This window comes from Pogona vitticeps, chromosome 12, assembly GCF_051106095.1.
Source record: "Pogona vitticeps strain Pit_001003342236 chromosome 12, PviZW2.1, whole genome shotgun sequence".
NCBI classification, from domain to species: Eukaryota; Metazoa; Chordata; class Lepidosauria; order Squamata; family Agamidae; genus Pogona; species Pogona vitticeps.
In genome coordinates this window covers 12,145,361-12,164,149 of record NC_135794.1, presented here as the reverse complement: position 1 = coordinate 12,164,149, position 18,789 = coordinate 12,145,361, and the positions used below count along the sequence as shown (strand labels likewise).

Sequence of the window (18,789 nt, the reverse complement as noted above, 5' to 3'; positions counted from 1 at the left end):
TCTGTCAGATCTGCTTGGACATGGGTTTTGGCCTTGAGCTGTGGGTTGGACCCGATGGCCTAAGAGGCTCCTTCCAACTCTGTTGTTGTACGATTCTATGAAAAGATCATCACAAGAAGTGGGTAAATGGGTCACAGCTTGAAAGGAATGAATTAAAGATCATGTTAATCTGTAGCTAGTGATTTGGGGCAACATGTAAACATAACTCCTTTCTTTTTTTTCTTTCTTTATTCATGCCAGAGACTTGAACGATTCAAAATTATGAATTTATATGAAATATGGTAAAATTAAAACAAATTGAAATGATAAGATAATTAGACCCCTTTGATCCAAAAGTGGGCTACTTCGGTAGCATTATCTCAGCCATTTGCCAGCTCTTCCTTTGTACACGTGTTGGGGAATGAATTGTATGTACACGTGGGCTTCATGGACTGAATTTCTCCACTGTCAAGAAAAATTCTCCGCTATCCAGGTAGCCCCAATCGGACTTGATTGTTCCCACCTTGGATCTTCCAACTTCATTTTGGAGTCTGTTCAGGAGCTTCCAGGCGGCCCGTCAACTTCTTCCATACAATGGTCTTGTTTTCAACCCTCTTGCAGGGATGGCATTGTGGGAGACTGCCAGAAGCTCCCGGGCATCAGCCCGTCTCCCTGCAGGTGGATGTCCCACCTCAAAACACCTCGGCACTCAGCACCGGCCGCTCACCCAACTATTGGGGCTGGAACGACGCAGCTCCCGGATGCGCCCGGAGAGGTTCGGGCATGCCAATAGCAGGGACGTTTGAGAAAGGGGGCTCCAGCAGCGAGGAAGAGGAAGAGGAGGCGGTGGCGGCTTCAGCCAACGACATAGACGAGGATGCCTGCCAAGCTGAGGAGGGGCCCACGGCCGCAAGTCCCGCAACTGAGGGCTTGGAGACGGTGAGGAGCCGTGACCCCTCGATGGAGGAGATGGTCGCATTTCCTTCCCACTGAAAGAGGCGGACCATGCGCAGAGGGCTGAGGCCCGGTGGGCGGGAGCCTGGACGCAGGAGAACCAACACCATGCCCGCCCGTGCCAGCGACCACGTGAGGGCCAGGGGCTTCCCAGGGTCTTGACCGAGCACTCTATGAAGCCACCACCTGAGGGCTCTGTCTGCCCACTCGGATCCGAAAGCCCCGTAAGATCCTTCATACATTCAACCTTGGTGTCTGTTATTTTCACCATATTTTCCATTTTCCACTGCTTTAAGTAATTTTTCTCTACTTCTATTAATCTCATCATTGGGGCTTCCTCTTTCTCCCGCTGTGGCCTGTTCGATTGGTTGTTATCCACAACCTCCCATTTTCCACATGAAATATCATCTGTCCACACCACTTTTTGGATGTCGTGTGTGATCCATGTTCATTAATTTCCTTCTCTCCCCCCCCCCTCAAATCCCACCCTCCCAAAGATGTTGAATGAAGCCTTTTGGTCCCCAAGAGCCCATGTGCCCGAGAAGGACCAAGATGGCGCCAACATTCAGACCAACCCTGCCCTCTTGGACAGCCACAGCGCTGCTGCTTCTGGGGTTGGGAAAGAGATGCATGAAGAAGACCAGACGCTGCCTTCCACACCCATCTCGTGCAGCTCCATTACACGCAAGGAGCCGTTTTCCCCAGCCCCCATTCCCAGTAAATCTCTCCTGTGCAGAGCAGCCTTGTGGCTGGTGGCAGCTCCCTTTCCAGCACATACCCATCCTGATGTGGGTGAAAAGGACCCGGAGAGGACTCGGGGGGGGTGCGCTCCATTTGAGAAGCCCATGGCACTGAATCCCCCACCCCCATGGGCCATGCCTGCTCACGTTCCCTGTCTCATAACCAGGAGGCACCTCTCCACCTCATCAATGAGCCACAATCATCCACACCTAGTTACACAAAATGCACACAAACAACCATAGGATTTCGGTTAACACATTTGATTTTGCATAACCACTGGATAGGTTGTTTGCTTCTTCCTCATCAGTCTGTCCTTCTGGATTTGCTGCTTTGTCTGCTTGGGTGTGTTATCCACAGGGCCGAGTGTCCAAAGTGGCCTGTTCTCAACATCTAAGCTAGTGTGTTCCTCTCGGGCATGGTGGAGGATGTTGGAGAGGATACGGTTCAGTCAAGCTGAGGTAATAATTCAACTACCAGTCTGGCCAGCTGCTGTAAGTGGGAGGCTTACTTGTGTGCGGAGGCACCCTTTTGTCTTTTCCTTCGGCCAATAAATCCTCTTGGGCCAACCTTGTGAAAGTAAGTTGCAGAGAAGAACTCAGTAATGAGAGCTCTCACATTCAAAATAATAATAATAATAAAAACAAATCTGAGGAGTGTGTCTGCTATGAAGCCTACTTTACCTACCGTCAAGCCAACTTGACTCCATTTGGAAAGAAAGTACCTTGACCCCTCGTTTGCTGTCGGCAGTCCAGACAGGAATGAGCTTCAAAATGGGGGGGGGGGGATACCAAAAGCAGACTGAAATCTTGGGTATAGATTGACGATAGTACAGGTATCTTAGCAGTAGGTGGAACTCATTGACTGCTGCTAAGCCGTTCTACCATCACCCTGCTGAAGATCTGAGTAGAAACTTACTTCTCTAGGCAAGGCTGTCAAAGAAGGTGAGGTGGGTGGCTCTTATGGGGAGCACTTTTTCAGCCCGGGGGGGGGACCCTCCTCCCACTTCTGCCCTTCCCAGGAAGGCCTTTTTCTTCCTTTGAGGCGCTGTAATCACTCAGTTGCTAAGAGTGGTGTTCCTTTCTAGAATTGGGGATCAAGAGAGTTGTGGGGGGGAACCTCAGGGCTCTGGAGGGCACGGGTAGAATGGCCGACAGACAAACGAGGCCTCCTCCGTTGTTGATTTAATTTCATTTTATTCCAAAGATTAAAAGAACAGAAAGTTGCTTCCCTCTCCACCCACCCCCATCCCACCCCCCAATTATATTTTAGTGTTCGGTACATATCAACTGTAACTATAAAGTATACAAAGTATATAAAGTTTAGAATAAAGACTCTGCTGAGGCAAGACATTCAGATGTGGTTATAAGTATGCTACTTAGTGCCAATAAGGGATTTCAAGGGCTAGGGTCAACTATAGTAATCAGCAACCATTAGACCCAAACAAGAGTCCTTGAGAAGAAAAACAAATGGCAGGGCTTCACTGTCGTACGTCAAAGGAAAATCAGACCGGTCTTGCTCAGCTGCTTCTGCTTCACCAAGCTTCATGGCTGAGAATGGTTGGGTGACACTGATTGTCCCGTTGGTTCGCTGTGCACCTCGGGAGGATGAAGTGGAGACGGGTGGAGCTTCTCAGGAGGAGGGCCATGAGGGACCTGAGACACTGTAGACTCCTCTGTGGACTCAGAAGGCTCCAAGTGGTCTTCATCCCCCGCGGCCTTCTTTTTCCTCTGTTCTTGCTGAGGGAAAAGAAAATGGAGAAAAGGGAGATACTAGGAGCAACAGGAATGGTTTCAAAAAGCTTTGTGCTCGCTGACCCACCTGAGCAAACTACGAGAGGGCTTCACACCACAAATGGGTCTCTAGACAGGGAGATACGCTCTTTCCTATCTAAGCTAGGATACCCTTGTGATCTCCTAACCATGTGTTGATGAGGAAGTTCTGTGTAGGCCATTTTCACTGCCTGCCATTTTTACATTTAGATTCCGTCTCCCCTCACATGCCCATCTTTCTTCTCCTAGTTAATGGGGTGGAGGCATACATTTAGTTGCCCTGTTCATATGAGACTTATTATATGTCTATCCCATCTTTCTTTCAAAAAAAACCACCAAAAATTTTCAGAGTACTGTAGTCTGAATGCACATCATCACCAAGTTACCCTCACAAACTATCCTGGGAGGTACGTTAATCTGAGGAGATAATTAAGTGAAGGTCACCCAGCAAGCTTCAGGACAGAGTGACTGCATTCAGCTGGATGTCCAGCCCTGGAGTCAAGAAACGCTGATCCCTGGACTTCATGAGCAATTAAATATCTTTTTTAAAGTTCTTCCAGTAAAAGAGCAGGAGCTGTACTGAATGAAGCAAACCTCTTCCAAATACACCCCAGCTTCTAAGAATGTGGCTAGAAGACTCACCTCTCTCCTTCTCTTTATAGGGTACATTCTTTTTTGCCTCCTCTATTTATTTAGTTCAACCTCTCTTCTGCTGTTCAGGGTCAAGTGTCTGCCCCCAAGGTAACGATTCGAAAGAGAAACACGCCTCCTTTTTGAACCTCACCTCCTGATCCTGCAGCCGACTCTTGTGAGCCATCTTATAGAGTTTGTGGAGCTTCTTTCCATCCAGTTCAATAAACTTGGACACAAATATCCAAAGGTACCTCCCGATTCCCTGGCTACAGTTTTCAGAGAGACTTTGGTGCATTTTCTAATAACGAGCGCCCCGTTTAACGACAAATCCACATAGCGATGCGGATTTTGCGATCGCAAAAGCGTTTCGCTTACCGATCTTCACATTGCGATGTTTTTTAAACAGCTGATCAGCGGCTCCAAAATGGCCGCCGGGTGAAGAAAATGGCCACCCGCAGCACTTTCACGCATTTTCCTCGCTTACCAGGGCAGTGAAAATGGCATCCGGATGGAGGATTTCCACATAGCGGTGAGTTTCCCCCCCATAGGAACGCATTAAACTGGGTTTAATGTGTTCCTATGGGGTATTTTGCCCCGTATAGCAACAATTCCGGATAGTGACATTTATCCAGAACAGATTATCGTCGCTATGTGGGGCACCACTGTATCGCCACCTGGCTTCCCCAGAGACTGGCAAAGCCAGAATAAAACCATGCAAACTGAGAGAAGTCATGCAAACGGGCTTAAATGATAAAAGCAAAACGTAAATAGATGGAAATTTAGTTCTGTATAGAGGATACAGAGCAGAGGTTGCCATGGTGCAGTGGCATATGTTCATACGGACAGCACTTTTGTCAATCTGTGCAAGCATAAACAAGATATAAACAAAATATAAAACAGGTGACAGCAGAACATATGAACAGCATCCTTGAAGGTGCCCTGTTTTGGAGATGCAGCAAGGAGGAAGGAAAGATGTACCCGTGGTGCTCCGATGGTAATAAATAGACCACCAACGCATGCAAACACCCCAGTTGTTAACCCATATGCAAGTGAATCATGTGAGGGCAGCCAAAATGACCTCTGCTGGTGTAAGCAGGAAGAAAGGGATAGATCCTGTCCGGTTCTGTGCAACAGGTATCTTGTGTACCTTCTCTCTTTTGCCCTTTCTTTTCTTTATCTTTTTCTCTCCTTCCTTCCCCTTTTTACTCGCAGTCCCCTTTTCTTTGCCTTCCTCGTCCTCCTTTGTCTTCTGCTTCTTTCTCGCAGGACTTTGATCCACTCCATCCGCCTAAAGAGAAGAGAGGGACATCCAACCCATCAATTCATTTCAATCATTTCTCGTCCCTCCTTTCCTTGGAAAGAACTCAAGGAGGAGAAAGCCACTCAACGAAAAGCATTAAATTAGAAATGATACTACTTTAGTTTATATTGGAAGGCAGCCAGTGAAGCAAAAAGAATGCCTTCTAGCCAAACTTCAGCTGCTTTGCCAAAAGTCTTAGTATACAAAAAATATTTCCAAAGTTGAGTTTCTCTGAACGTCTTCCACAGACTGCTTGTCTGATTGCCGAGGGGGAGAGACTCCATTCCCATGCTCATCCCTGCCTTTGGGAGACTTCTTTTCCTTTTTTCCTTTTTCTGCCCTTATCTCATAAAATCAATTGCCACTTACACTGTGGATACTCCAATGAGTCAACAGAGAAAAAAGAAAAAAAGATTGGCACCAAACTAACCCCAATTCTGCAATCAGAAACCTGAATTCCCACCCACCCCCATTCCCTTGGGGGGGAGGGATGTTTTTCTGAGGAAGGGTGCTCCAAGGGCTGCAAAACAGCCTTTGGGGCCTGCCTGTGGCCTGAAGGCTTAAAGATTCTCATCATGATCACAGGCAATATGGCTTTAGATGGATCAGACGGACGAATACCGAGCATGCAGGTTACTTGGGTGGTCTTCCAGAATCTGGTGTTTTTCGCTTAGCTGGTTGAGGGATAGGCATCAAAGTTGAAGGTCCGTCTGACTGAACTGCCAGATCTTCTGACTCTTTAGAACTCCTGTCCTCTTCTAACTCCTTCATCGGTTCAGGAACTGCCTTTTCCATGCTTACTTTTTTCGAGATTGTTTTACACCCCAAAATCAGTGGTCTGGGGGTTGGCGGTGAGGAGGGCAAATCCGGAGGCTGTAGTGCTTCCTCCATCAGGTAGATTCTAAGGTCACATTTCCGGTCCTTCAATTCGAGCTTAGTGAATTTTCGACAATGATGATAGATCCAGGGCTGGTGGGCTTCACCCAGACAATACAAGCAGCGCGAATGGCCATCGCTGATGGCCATTTTAGCTGAACAGTCCAAGCATCTTTTGAATGGGGGTTCCTTGGAAGCCATGAATTTGGAAGAAAAATGTTCAAGTGTTACCATCCAATTCTAGGTTTCAATTCTCCAGCAGGAAAAACAGATAAGACAGTGCATATTCAGTCTATGTAAGCCAATTTATTAAACATAGAACTTGACCCCGTCCTAAAGCCGGATCGGAGATCCTCATTATACATTGGTAAAGCATTTTATAAGCTTCTTACAAAGGACAACAAAGCACAGCATCCCCTCATTGGCCTCCTGAACCCCATGTGTGCCCTCTGGGCCATCCCACTGGCCGTGGTAGATGTAAGAAGAAATATCCAAATTGCATCCCAGGGTTAGTGGCTGCCAAGTTTGTGAATTTGAGTGACCCATTGTGTAGTTAGAAACATGTTACAGTCTTTTGCCTGAAGCACTGTGAATGTTATCTGTGTGATATCGAAACTTTGAGCTGTGGGAAACTTGCACATTAGGCTTTTTTCCTTGGCATTATAAAATGTGTTATACTAATAGGACCAGCATGTGTTCCAGTCTGGAGCACAAGACAGAAGAAGAGATAGGAGGAGGACCCATCCAATGTGGTCTTGTTCAGCTGTCCTGGAACAGAGGTTAAAGGCTTCCAATGCAGAAATAGCCAAGGTGCAGCCTGGTGGCCGTCGCCTTCAGGGCTGCATGACTCCAGACACACAGGGCAGCAAAGCAGGAGATGGGAAAAGGGGGGATAGCTCTATCCATCTGGCAAGAACCACTCATACCTGGGGTGAGAAAGGGCTCCTTTGGGCACGAATCTAGTTGCGCAGGTTATAGTTCTAGCCCACTGAAGTCCCCCAAATCCACTGAGTGGAACAATGAGCCCTTGCATGTACAAATTAAGAGGCAAGCCCTGAAGTGGAGGGAGCCTGGAGTGTGATCTGTTCCATTTCATCCAAAAGTAGCAACACTGGGATGTCAGTGCAGGCAGAACATTCAGGGTGTCCTGCCTTTCTTGCTCCCTTCCTCCTACCCCGTTTCCCCCAAAATAAGACCTAACCTGAAAATAAGCTCTAGTATGGTTTTACAGGATGCTCGTAATATAAGCCCTACCCTCAAAATAAGCCCGTTAGGTGAAACCCCACCCTCCATCCTTGTGCAGCAACCAGACGGCATAACTGTATTTGAATAAATGCAGATTGTTGTACATTTAAAAAATTCCCCTGAAAATAAGCCCTCATGTGTTTTTTGGAGCAAAAATTAATATAAGACCCCGTCTTCTTTTTGGGGAAACATGGTAGGTACCTCTTCTTGCACATCTAATCTTTGCCTCTTCACTTTTGCATCTTCCCAGGCAGCTGTCTGCAAGGTATAGGAAGTAGCACCCTCACTTGCATAGAGTCCTGAAGGGGGCTGACCACATGACCACCAGTGGTGGCCAACATGCTCCTGGCCCTTCTCTGAAGAATATACGAGAGAGGAAAGAGTGGCTGGCTGATATTCTGGCTCATTTGTTTAACTAAAACAGACCTTTCAGGATCTACTCAGTCCCTCATATTGCGCAATAAATACTAGATTGGTGCTACCTATAGTCACATTATAGGTTATAATTTATTTATTATAATCAAAAGTCAGCATGCCCTGCTCTAGAGATTTCACTGCTTTTCCAAGAAGCACCTTATTCATCTGGGTAGCCCAGAAAAAAAGGCAGTCCTGCGTGTCACAACAAGGGAACAAGAAGGAACTCAAGGACACAGAGTGGGCTGAAAAATCTTTATTCAAAGAAAAGTGCTCTTCCTCTTACCATTAGAGTTGGCATAAAAATCAAATCTAGCAGAAGGCAGACTGGAGAGAGAGGGTGCCCAGCCACATAAAAGGCAGCAGCCCCAATTTCCAACAGGATGCTCAGAATTGTGGGAGGAACCCTGCAGTGTCTGTCATGGGCAATTGTGGGGTGAGCAGGGAGAAAATAATGTTTGGCCTCCCCTCCTTTGCCAGGTGGTGATGGGCAGAGATTCTGCAAACCTCCAGGCTGCTGAAAGTTATGGGAGGGAGGGATTGATGCTGGGGTAGTAAAGCGTGCCTGCCCATTCCCATCACCCTTTCCCAGACATTAGCACACCCTTGTCTCTACCATGGATTCCAGCAGCCGGGCACTGTTCGTGATGGCCGTTGTCAGGAAAATGAACCGCAGTCCTAAAATAAGAAAAGCATAGAAATGAAGAGCAGCCAAAGGCTGGTCAGCATCTGCTCAGAACAAAAACTCACCAGCTCTTCTAGAGGCAAACTAGGCAGCCTGTACTACAAAGGTTTTCCAGCAGCTAGCCAATATCCATGCCTTGAAAATAGGCAAATTGGGGAACTCTGCATGTCGGTTTATCTGTGCTTTTTTCCTGGACAAGGAGTGGCTACAAGCTATTTCTGCAGAACTGAAGCCCCCAACAGCAGCACTACCTTGATCTCATCTCCAGTTATTGCTTACTCCATAAGGGCAGAAACCTGCTCCCTTTTTAAACTGAAAACTACTGAAATAAGCAGCACCAGCTGGCTGCCACTGGAGTTCACAGAACAACCAGACTTATTGCCACCGCCACACCCCAGCTGTGGATTTTGTACCTCTTTCTCTGCCAAGGAAGCGAAGAGCTGAAATTTCAGAAAAGGTGCAGCCCCCCAAAAAGACAGCCAGAATGACACGCTGGGAGTCCCAAGTAGGATTCTCCTCTGCAGCTGCAAAGAGAACATGGTTTGGCACAGGTTGAACCAAGGTCAGCTGAATTACTGAAAAGTAAGGCGATATTGCACATTTACGTTTTTCTTCATTATTGGTTTTGTTGATGATGCAGCCATACAGAAAATACTTCTGTTGTGTACTGATACGTTTGGTGAGGGACATTCACAGATGAGGGTAGGTGGAGGGAAGAACAGGGCTGGGTGGTGATGAGATAAAAGGAAAATCATGGCAGAAAGGAGTGGGGCTATGGAAGAAATGGTTCGCCTGCAGAGGGCAAGCTGAAAAGGTACCTGCACACATAATCAAGCCAGCTTTTCTCCTCCCAAAATGACAACAGTCAAGCTACCCTAAATAAACCCAGTGTCCTGCTACCTTTAGTAGGAAGAAGGGCAGTCAGGCCACCGTGCCCTGTGGTAGCTGGGATTAGATTTCATCTAGATCTGTTAAATGGTAAACTTTACTGTGGTTTTGTAATATTCTTTTTAAAGAGTTCACACTGAAATTTACTAAATGATTTTAAAATATTTCAAGACAAGAAGTCAGGACATAATTTTTTTTAATCAATTATGAAATTCTACCGACAAGGCCCTCTCAACCCACAAAGCAAAACACTGAGAAAGCGTGCAAAGCGTTTGCTTGCTTCTCAGACTTGGCCTCTGGGGAACTGCTTATGATCCACAGCTGGGAAAGGAGGGAAGCCAACCAGTGGCACAAGAAGGGAAGAAGAGGCTTGGCTGGTTCAAGAGGGCAGCAGGAAAATGCAATGACCCTGTTTCGCCACTCTCCTCTCATGCCCACTTACCTGTGACCACAAATTCATTGCTCCCAAGGAGCCGCACCACCTCTTCCAGGCCAAGCCAGCTCTTGCGCTCCAGCACCTGGACGAAGCAGAGAACAGTAAGGTGTCTGGGGCTAGCAGCAACTGCACGGAAACAGGGCTCAGAGAGCAACGGATGGGCTAGGGAGCCAGGGCCGAGGAAGATTGGGCTGTCCGCGCTCTCAAAAGTACCTGCTCTATGATCTTGCAGCTCAACGGAACGTAGGCACCACTGAAAACATAGGCCATATCCCGGGGCACCTTCAGGTCGTATTCCCCATCGAATCGTGGGATCTGCGTGGAGGCAAGGTTTCCATGACAAGATGCCTGCTGCCGTCCCCGGTCCTTTATCTCTCAACACCCTCCCTCCCCTGCTGTCTTTCAGGACTCACAAGGCCCAGCTTCTTGCTTATGCCCCTGAAGTTGCTCTTTCTGGCCAGGGAACTGAAGGCATCAGAGAGCTTTCCTGGAGGGAGACAGAGAGCCAAGGGGAAGAAGCTCACGCAGCCGCCTGGTTACAAAGCACGCCCCTTCTTCCCGCAGAAGAGTTAGAGTGCTCCCTACCTGCAGCCCGGTCAGTCACCAGCTTGCTGACTTTGCTCTCCACGGCAGTCAGTGTCTCCCCAGGTGCCTGCTCTGTCAGAAGCCCGAGATGCTTTAGATTGTGGAAGGTGAGCAGGTGCTCTGGTCCATAACTCTAGCAGAACGAAAGGAAGGGTAGGAGCACCTTACTGGGTGTGAGCACAGAAGCTTTATCAAGGCAGCTCCCTCGTGAGGAGATCTAGCTTGGGAACATGGCAAAGGTGACGCGACAGCTGCCAGGGCAAGAACCTTTGCAGAGGGGGTGGGACTGGGGGCAAAACCAGCACAGAGGGGCAGAGAGGGGCAGAGAGGGCTGCCCAGTGCGAAGGAGAGCCAAACGCCTCACCTCGGATTCGGAAGGGGACAAAGCAATCTCTGTCTCACCTGCAGATACTGGGTTTTAAGGGAGCGATAGTCTTTGGGAGGGAGTCCTGAAGAAGCCAGAAAGAAAGGGAGTGGTCAGTGCAAAGCCCTGGACCTGCCAAAGTGCAAGCTCACTCCTTGCGCTCACTCGACACCCACCGTTCTCTGTGATTGACAACAGGCACAACATCCGCAAACTCTCCGTGGGGGAGACCTGCCACAGCAAGGAGAGGAAGAAAGGCATCAGTGGAGGGCCTCCCCGCCCACCGCCTGCACCCCAGCCCCGGCCTGCTCCCTGAGCAGCCCCTCACCTGGCGATCAATGTGCTCCTCAATGAAGCTGATGCTCTCTCGGATATCAAACCCTCCCAGAAGGGCTGCAAGGCAAGTGGGAGACCTTGAGAGCAGAGCCAGGGCCTGCTCCAGCCTTGGCCCCCCAGGCCCTTCTTAAGCCAGCTACTGAAGGTCTCAAGACTCCTGCCTGGACCTGCACACTCTTGCAGTCCTAGGTAACAACTCTGGAAGAATGTCGGGGGTCCCTTTCTGACCAGTGCCATACCAAAAGAACTCCTTAGGTGCCTGGCAGCACTTTAGACCAGCTCCACTCAGAAATGCCAGTCGCCAAGACCAAAACGTTTGTGGCAAAGCCTACGAACTATTGAGCAGGACCATTTCACTACAGATACCGCCACCTTCCCAATATCCTGCTCCAACCCCAGCCTTTAAGAGGTCCTGAGAGGCAGTGCCTTTGCTGGGCCCATGTGGAGGAGGCCGGGCCCTTGAGGGGGTATGCATGGCAGTTTCCCCCTCCACTCAAATGACGTCCCCCCCTCATCTGCCAAGAGTCTCCACAATCAGTGTCTGATGCCTGCACAAATGCCATAAACCCTTCCCATTCATAGTCAAGGTCACTAGCACCCTGTTTTAACAGGTGACGTGGGGACCCTGTCGTTACAGTTTTATTACCTCTCTCAATCCCTAAGTGGGGCAAACAAGGAATTTAAGAAAAATACTAATGTATGAAAGCACCAGGGGTACAAAGCTGTTCTGGGATGTGATTTTTCAAACTTCAAACAGCAGCCAGATTGTCTAGGATCTATGTAAGAGGAGAAACAAGTTTCCTGGCTTTTTCAGTGACTCAGACACTTGTTGCCAGGCCAGTTTGGGGAACATCAGGAGTTGCCAGGCGCCTGGCTTTCAGAGACATTTACATGCCTGGAAATGTTCCAGACACAGCACAGGAAGCTATTTGGAGATGGCCTGATTTGGGGGCATGGTTCTCTCTCTTACCATGCTCTGTCTTCAACAGTTCCTGGAAGTCTTGCTTGGTTTTCTTCTTCATGATGGACTCACAGGCACCAATATCTGCCGGCACAATAATTTGCTGCTTCAGAAGGGTGTGGACTTGATGAGCCTTGGGGTCACTTCCTGTTCAACAACTCTGTGATTCCTCGGTTTTTTAATTGGGGCAGGAGTGGACAACTTAGGCAGACAGTGAATTGTGGCAATGTGGTGCGGGATGAAAAGAGCATCCTTGGTGGTCCATGCAGCCCATGGGCCATGAGGAAGAGGATACATTTCCCACCTTAAGGGTTGCATTCCCTTAAGAGTATCCTTGAAGTCCATTCGGTTGGTCTGCCCAGCTGTCTTTCAGTCTCTCTCCCTCTTTCTCTCTCTCTCTCTCTCTCTCTCTCTCTCTCTCTCTCTCTCTCACACACACACACACACACCCACACACACACACACACTCACAAAACATGCTGTCTGCCAAGGAAGAGACCTGCCTCCCACCGAGGATGGAGGGGAATGGAGACGCTTCCCGCAAGGGTTGGGTACTGAGGCTTCAAGGCCAAGAAGCGGCCGAGCGCTCCCGTCTGGCACCACCCGCCTGAAAAGGGCAAGAGAAGGACATACGTAAACTTAGCAAGCGGTGCTCTTGTTTCAGGCCCTTGAGCTCCTGGGACACAAAGTTCTTCATCTGCTTGATATCCATCCCGCACCGACGCTGAGGGGGAAGAAAGTGCTTAGAGGACTGACTGACCCAAGAGGCCACTCCCCTGCCCACCGCCTTTGCTGCCCTTTCCCGCCGAATCCCACTCACGTCATACTGTGCCTGCAGATTCCGGGCTTTCTGACTCAGGAAACCAAAGACGCTGGAGAAGTGCTCGTTGCGGATCTGGCTGAACACCTGCAGAGAGGGGCATCAGGGTGGCATGAATGGCTGGCGCCAAGGCTCAAATCGTGACTCACATAAGCGAGCAACCCAGCTGCTCAGCAAGGCCAGGCAGCCATCGGACCAATCCTGCCAGGCTCCCGGGGAGGAAGGAGTGGGGAAAGGCTACCTTGTCCTGGGAATTCAGCAGGACTTTGATGCTCCGGTCAGAGGAGGTAACGTCTGGGCCAAAGTCCACACTCCCTGCAGGGAACAGATTCACCAGGATCCTCATCCCTGAGACTCCCTGCTGCTACTCAGGGGTCATTCTAGGACACTACCCTCCTGATGCAGGCAGGCTGGTCATTGGCAAGAAGGCTGGGGTTAAGGTAGCATTAAGGCCTCAAGATGCGAAACTTACCACACTTAATGCGGAAAGTATCATCTACCAGGCCTTCATACACCACCTGAGAGCAAAGAGGTGTGACATAGTCCACATCTGAAAAAAAAAAGCCAATTGAGTCCCCACGGTTGGGAAGGCCCACCACTTAGTGGAAGAGCACCAGCAGATGTGTGCTGGGTGATTCCCCCAATCGCTCAGCACCACCTCCAAGACCCACGCCTGCCCCAAACCCCAACGGAGCCTGGGTTCTGGTCAGTGCAGCCAATGCACAGAGAGATCACAGTTCTGTCTTCAAGAAGACTCATTCTATCCCTCTCCAGCATGTCAGGCCATCTTGCCCTTAAGCCATCCTTCTAGTTGGTCAGGGCCTTTCCCCCTCCCATATCACCCAGGCTCATCAGGCATATTGCTCAATTGCGGGTGGTGGTGGTTTCCTTGCCTCTTGGTTCACAAAAGCACTTGGGGTGAAGAGGATCAGCCCACTAACAGGGGGTTGGGAGTAGGCACCCAAAGAAAACTAGCAGAGGGCCTTCATGGGGGTCCAAGTACAACAACAGCCCTCACACACATCCCGAAATCAATACACAACCGACCCAATGCTTTATATCTTCCTACCTCGGTCTATGAGGAAGACAGGGCCGATCTCTGGCTTCTGGCCTGCGTTGTCTACCTCAGTCTCTTCTGTGATCTCACGCCAGAGCTCATGGACCATCTGGAAAGAGATAAGATCTACTCATTCACTCAGCCTACGGATCATCAGCCAAAGAAATTTGGTATGTGAAAGAGATTCTGCCCACTGCCCCCCTTTAAATCATTTGGCAGGACATGTAGACTTCCCTGCCATGTACCACTTACCATGCCACAATCCAAAGAGGAGGATGTGCAGCCCTAGCTTGTATGGAAGGAGGCTTCCGAAAGCATCTCAGTGTACAGCTGTTTTTTGTGAAGGCACCATGCACATCGGAAAAGTCCCTAAGGTACTGCACATATTGGCTCGGTGGCAGGACAGAGCTGGCTATGGCTAACTTCCCTCTCTTATTTTTTCCCCTGGGGGAGCAGTAGACATAATCGCTGTGGCAGATCAAAAGATGGGATGCCAGTAGTTCCCCATCCTTGAAGTAGGGCCACTTTCTAGATCAGTGGTTCTTAACCTTTGTTACTCGGATGCTTTTGAACTGCAACTCCCAGAAACCCCAGTCAGCACAGCTGGTGGTGAAGGCTTCTGGGAGTTACAGTCCAAAACTCCTGAGTAACTCAAGGTTAAGAACCAGTGTTCTAGATCACCCTCATTTTGATTCTACGTATCTGCTGCCAGTTCTCCCTTTCTGGACTAAGACAGACAGACACACACACAGGCAGACAGACGCACAGGGTCTCCTCTCCTGACAATGCCACACCTTGGCACATCGTCCAATTCCATAGGTCTTGGTGAATGGGCCAAAGAGGGAGTTGAGCAGCTGCAAAGCTTGGGCCACTGTGCTGATCCAGCGCTGATCCCCTTCCTGCAGGAGCACAAGAGCAACACGATGGGAGGGATCTGGGAGGATAGCAACAGGAAGGCGCAAACAGGTCAAGATGAAAATTATGCTGAAATGTTTGTCATTGCTGCATTCTTACATGCTTGAGTTTATTCCACACCTGCCCACAGCACCACAGGTGATATCTGAAACACACTGGGGAGCAGGCACCAGCCTATTCTGGGTGCTACAAACACAAGTCAGAGCAAACAGTATGCCCAGGAAAGTACCAGTCGCATCCTGCAGGCTGATGGGGCTCAAAGGCATTTTGTTGCCTGAGGAAAAGGCAGTTCTGCCCTCCACTTCCTATAAAGACAGACTGGCAGGTGCCTCTTACTTCAGCCCCAGAAAGAGGACAGCATCTCTCTAGTAACTGAGGACAAGAAGGCACCTGGGAGGCCACCTGATCCTAAATTCTAATCTGCAGCTCCTTGCTGCCACTCCTTCCCAGCCAATATATTTTCTAGCTATTAGGTAGAGCTGCATAGTTTTGGTTTCTTTTGACTTTTGTAAATATCTTATGTGCCATCAAGTTGTTTCTGACTTATGGCAATCCTAATAAGGTTTCTGAGAGGCGTGTATTAGAACTGTCAAACCCAGGTGAATTTCCAATGACTGAATGAGGATTTGAATCCAGTTCTCCTAACCTCTAGGCCTACACTTTTATCCACTACACCACACTAGCTGTTAGTCTGTAAACCTGACAAACAATTAAATCAGTCTCCATATATAAAATCTGTGCATTTAAAAAAATTATACTTTGGCCATTTAACATTAAGAACTTGCATGTTTTGTCTATAGACACAGATGGTTTTGAAAACAGTTGCATGTTATATTGTAGAAAAAATGTTTCTTTTTCTCTGGAACTTAATTTGAATATCTGGAGCCTTCTTTCTCCTTCTTACATATGTAACTGGGTAACAGTTGCCATTGCTCAAACACCAGCCACTTCCTCCTCCCTTTCTACACTTTGCTCTGTTTAATATATTATAAGAAGAAGAGTTTGAGAGAACTTGAAAATTAGCACAGATTTTGAGAACTTTGAATTAGCCTAATAAACACTTAGCACTAAAATGAATAAGCATACTTTCTCTTGGGATTATGCTTTTGGCCAATATTTTTCTTTTTTTCATCCGCTCTCCAGTATTTGCTGTCTTCCATGACCCCTTTCCTCTGTCGAACAGTAGGGCTGGCGCTGCAGCTTGGAGTCCCAACCTTAATTAGCTTAAAGTGATCTTGGACTGAGCCACAGATTTTGAGAACACAAGATACCTAAACTGTTTAGGTGTCTTGTGTTCTCAAAATCTGTGGCTCAGTCCAAGATCACTTTAAGCTAATTAAGGTACAGTTAATCTTTTCTCATAGGCCTCTATGAATAATATATGTATGCATAACATAATCCTATATACCGTATTTTTCCGTGTATAAGACTCCCTCTTGCATAAGATGCCCTCCCTTTTCTAACCCAAAATTTCTTTCTTCACAAGAAAGTGGAGGGGGAAAACAGGGATCAAAGCGCTTTGGTCCCTCCCCCTTCTTCTGTGTATGACAAACCTAAATTTTTAATCTAAATATTTTAGATAAAAGTATCATCTTATACACGGAAAAATACAGTATCCAGTTGTTAGTTCCAATGCGAGTAAACATTTACTTAAGACTCATTGATCAAAGGGTTTGCTCTAGTTGACCAACATATTCCATGCTCCACAGCTCCATCTCCTTAATACTGACCAAGAAATAGTCACGGAAGAATTCTGGCAGTTCCATGCTGAGGATATCATCATCCAAAGGTAGAAGGTAGAAGGACCACTCATCCCAGCTCACATCTGGAGGAACAGAAGAGCACAGATGGGCATTTGCTTAAGACAGGACCCACCCCTGTCTTGCACTGGCTACCACAGACTTCACAGAAGACGATGCCAGAACCTATCAGTTCTAAAGGAAATCAACCCTGAGTGCTCACTGGAAGGACAGATCCTGAAGCTGAGGCTCCAGTACTTTGGTGATCTCATGAGAAGAAAAGACTCCTTGGAAAAAACGTTGATGTTAGGAAAGTGTGAAGGCAAGAGGAGAAGGGGACGACCGAAGATGAGATGGCTGGACAGTGTCTGCGAAGCAACCAACATGAAATTGGCACAACTCCGGGAGGCAGTGGAAGACAGAAGGGCCTGGCGTGCTCTGGTCCATGGGGTCACGAAGAGTCGGACACGACTAAACGAAACGAAAAAAGCTCCTGGCACCCTGCCTCCAGGTTCCGAAACTTACCTCCATATATCCCCTCTTCCTCCAGCACCATCTCACAGGTGTAGAGCTGCAGGAAGTGGAGAGGATAGTCAGTTCCATGTAAACCAGTTTCCCCTCAGTCCCAGCCCTGCTGCTTTCAAGGGTGTCCCCAGAGATCCCTCCTACAACGAAAGAAGGGAGATTTCTAAATACACAGGCACAGTTTTTATTTGTATTCAAGGCCTTTCAAATCACAGTGTTCTTCAGAACAACTGTAGGTACAATCACTTTGAGTCTTTGGCCTCCATGCGTTACTAGAAAGTCAAGAATTGGTGGTGTCTATGGTTGCCCCTGAAAAGAATATCATTTCAAAACCACTGGGTGCTAATAAAATGTGGTTCTTTTAGAGGTCCCCTCCTTCCCTCCCCGGACCAACACTGCCCACTGCACCACACCAAAGGGGCAGAGATAAATCTGTCCAGCTCTGGACATGACACCATGGGAAACAACCACAACACACAACCCAAGAGGGAGCCCCGGGCCAGAGGGACTAATAACTGGGCAGCACTTCAGAAAGACAGCACAATAATGGCTGAGTAGTGGCTGGCCCAGAAGTGGCACAGGGATGGCGAGTCCTAAGAAGCATCCTGCTGAATACTTGCCTTCTGAGGGCTGAAGATAATCTTGTACTTGCGGGTCCGACCAGCCGCCTTATCAGCATTTACCATGTCTGGGAAAAGACACATGTCAGACAGCAGTTGAGGCTAGTCAAACTCTTTCTGTGCCTTTTCTCAGTAGCCTCAAGATTTGTTTCCACCTGTCCCAATATTAGTTACCGTATTTATTTTGAAGTTGCAACCCTCCCTTTAAAACCATGCCATTCTGAAAGAGGCCTGTAAAGGCTCACAATAATTTAAAAACATGCAACATTCAAATTCACTCTTCCACATGCCTGCACTCTTGGGTACTATGTCTAACAGAAACAGCCGGAGCATTTTACTACAATTTTGCAGCCTTGGGGATAAGTGACATTTGCAATGACCTGTTCTCATTTGCAGGGAGTGGGGAGCAAACCTATTCCAGCTTGCTTTCCCGGGCTGATGGATGAAGCCAGCCAATCCCCTGCCCCTACATCTCCTTCCAAGAAACTGGCACCTTTGGCTGTAGCTGTATAATTTGCAGCTACAAATCTTCCTTCTCCTCAAGATCAAGTCATATTGACCAGATTCTCACCTGCCACATACTTCACACTCCTGATGCGTGGCCGGAGCAGAAAGCATAACCTTGGGGGAAAAGAGAAAGAGGCAAACTCAGTGGAGCAGGCAAGAAAATGACATTACATCTTCTCTTCTTGGTGAGCTGGTCGTTGTAAGCTCCAGAGACACTCAAACATCTCTTTTTCCCTTGGCCAGCAGGAGCATCTGTGCAGCCCCTTGGTGGAAGGGGCAAGTACGGCTCCCATTCCTCGGCACACAAGGGGTGTGTGTGAATCTACCATCCACTCACTGGTCACTGGTACTGTGGGCCGGCTTGTTCTCCACTTTGTAAAGCTTATCCACTTCGTGTTGCTGCAAAGGCAAGAGAAAGGGAGAGGGAGAGATTTAGCTCA

General features: G+C 48.3%; 1 protein-coding gene across 5 annotated transcripts in view; it reads right to left on the bottom strand.

Annotated features, from left to right (window-relative positions):
* VPS33B (VPS33B late endosome and lysosome associated) overlaps positions 1 to 18,789 on the bottom strand; it is a 77,814-nt gene that overhangs the window by 58,328 nt on the left and 697 nt on the right. For 3 of the 5 annotated variants that reach the window (XM_078380850.1, XM_078380847.1, XM_078380851.1), the window contains 22 exons: positions 18,687 to 18,748; positions 18,414 to 18,463; positions 17,843 to 17,910; positions 17,223 to 17,268; positions 16,689 to 16,783; positions 14,838 to 14,942; positions 14,056 to 14,152; positions 13,459 to 13,536; positions 13,228 to 13,301; positions 12,987 to 13,073; positions 12,800 to 12,890; positions 12,176 to 12,250; positions 11,198 to 11,262; positions 11,046 to 11,100; positions 10,908 to 10,954; positions 10,506 to 10,638; positions 10,334 to 10,407; positions 10,134 to 10,235; positions 9,927 to 10,002; positions 9,010 to 9,120; positions 8,528 to 8,589; positions 5,266 to 6,441 (listed from right to left, as the gene is read on the bottom strand). In XM_078380850.1, the coding sequence (XP_078236976.1) occupies positions 6,010 to 6,441; positions 8,528 to 8,589; positions 9,010 to 9,120; positions 9,927 to 10,002; positions 10,134 to 10,235; positions 10,334 to 10,407; positions 10,506 to 10,638; positions 10,908 to 10,954; positions 11,046 to 11,100; positions 11,198 to 11,262; positions 12,176 to 12,250; positions 12,800 to 12,890; positions 12,987 to 13,073; positions 13,228 to 13,301; positions 13,459 to 13,536; positions 14,056 to 14,152; positions 14,838 to 14,942; positions 16,689 to 16,783; positions 17,223 to 17,268; positions 17,843 to 17,910; positions 18,414 to 18,463; positions 18,687 to 18,748 (2,085 nt within the window). In that variant the 3' untranslated portion in view covers positions 5,266 to 6,009. Of the gene's footprint in view, positions 1 to 2,847; positions 3,411 to 5,223; positions 6,442 to 8,527; positions 8,590 to 9,009; positions 9,121 to 9,926; positions 10,003 to 10,133; positions 10,236 to 10,333; positions 10,408 to 10,505; positions 10,639 to 10,907; positions 10,955 to 11,045; positions 11,101 to 11,197; positions 11,263 to 12,175; positions 12,251 to 12,799; positions 12,891 to 12,986; positions 13,074 to 13,227; positions 13,302 to 13,458; positions 13,537 to 14,055; positions 14,153 to 14,837; positions 14,943 to 16,688; positions 16,784 to 17,222; positions 17,269 to 17,842; positions 17,911 to 18,413; positions 18,464 to 18,686; positions 18,749 to 18,789 lie in introns of those variants that run through there. The other 2 variants (XM_078380849.1, XM_078380848.1) reach the window with 2 other exon arrangements.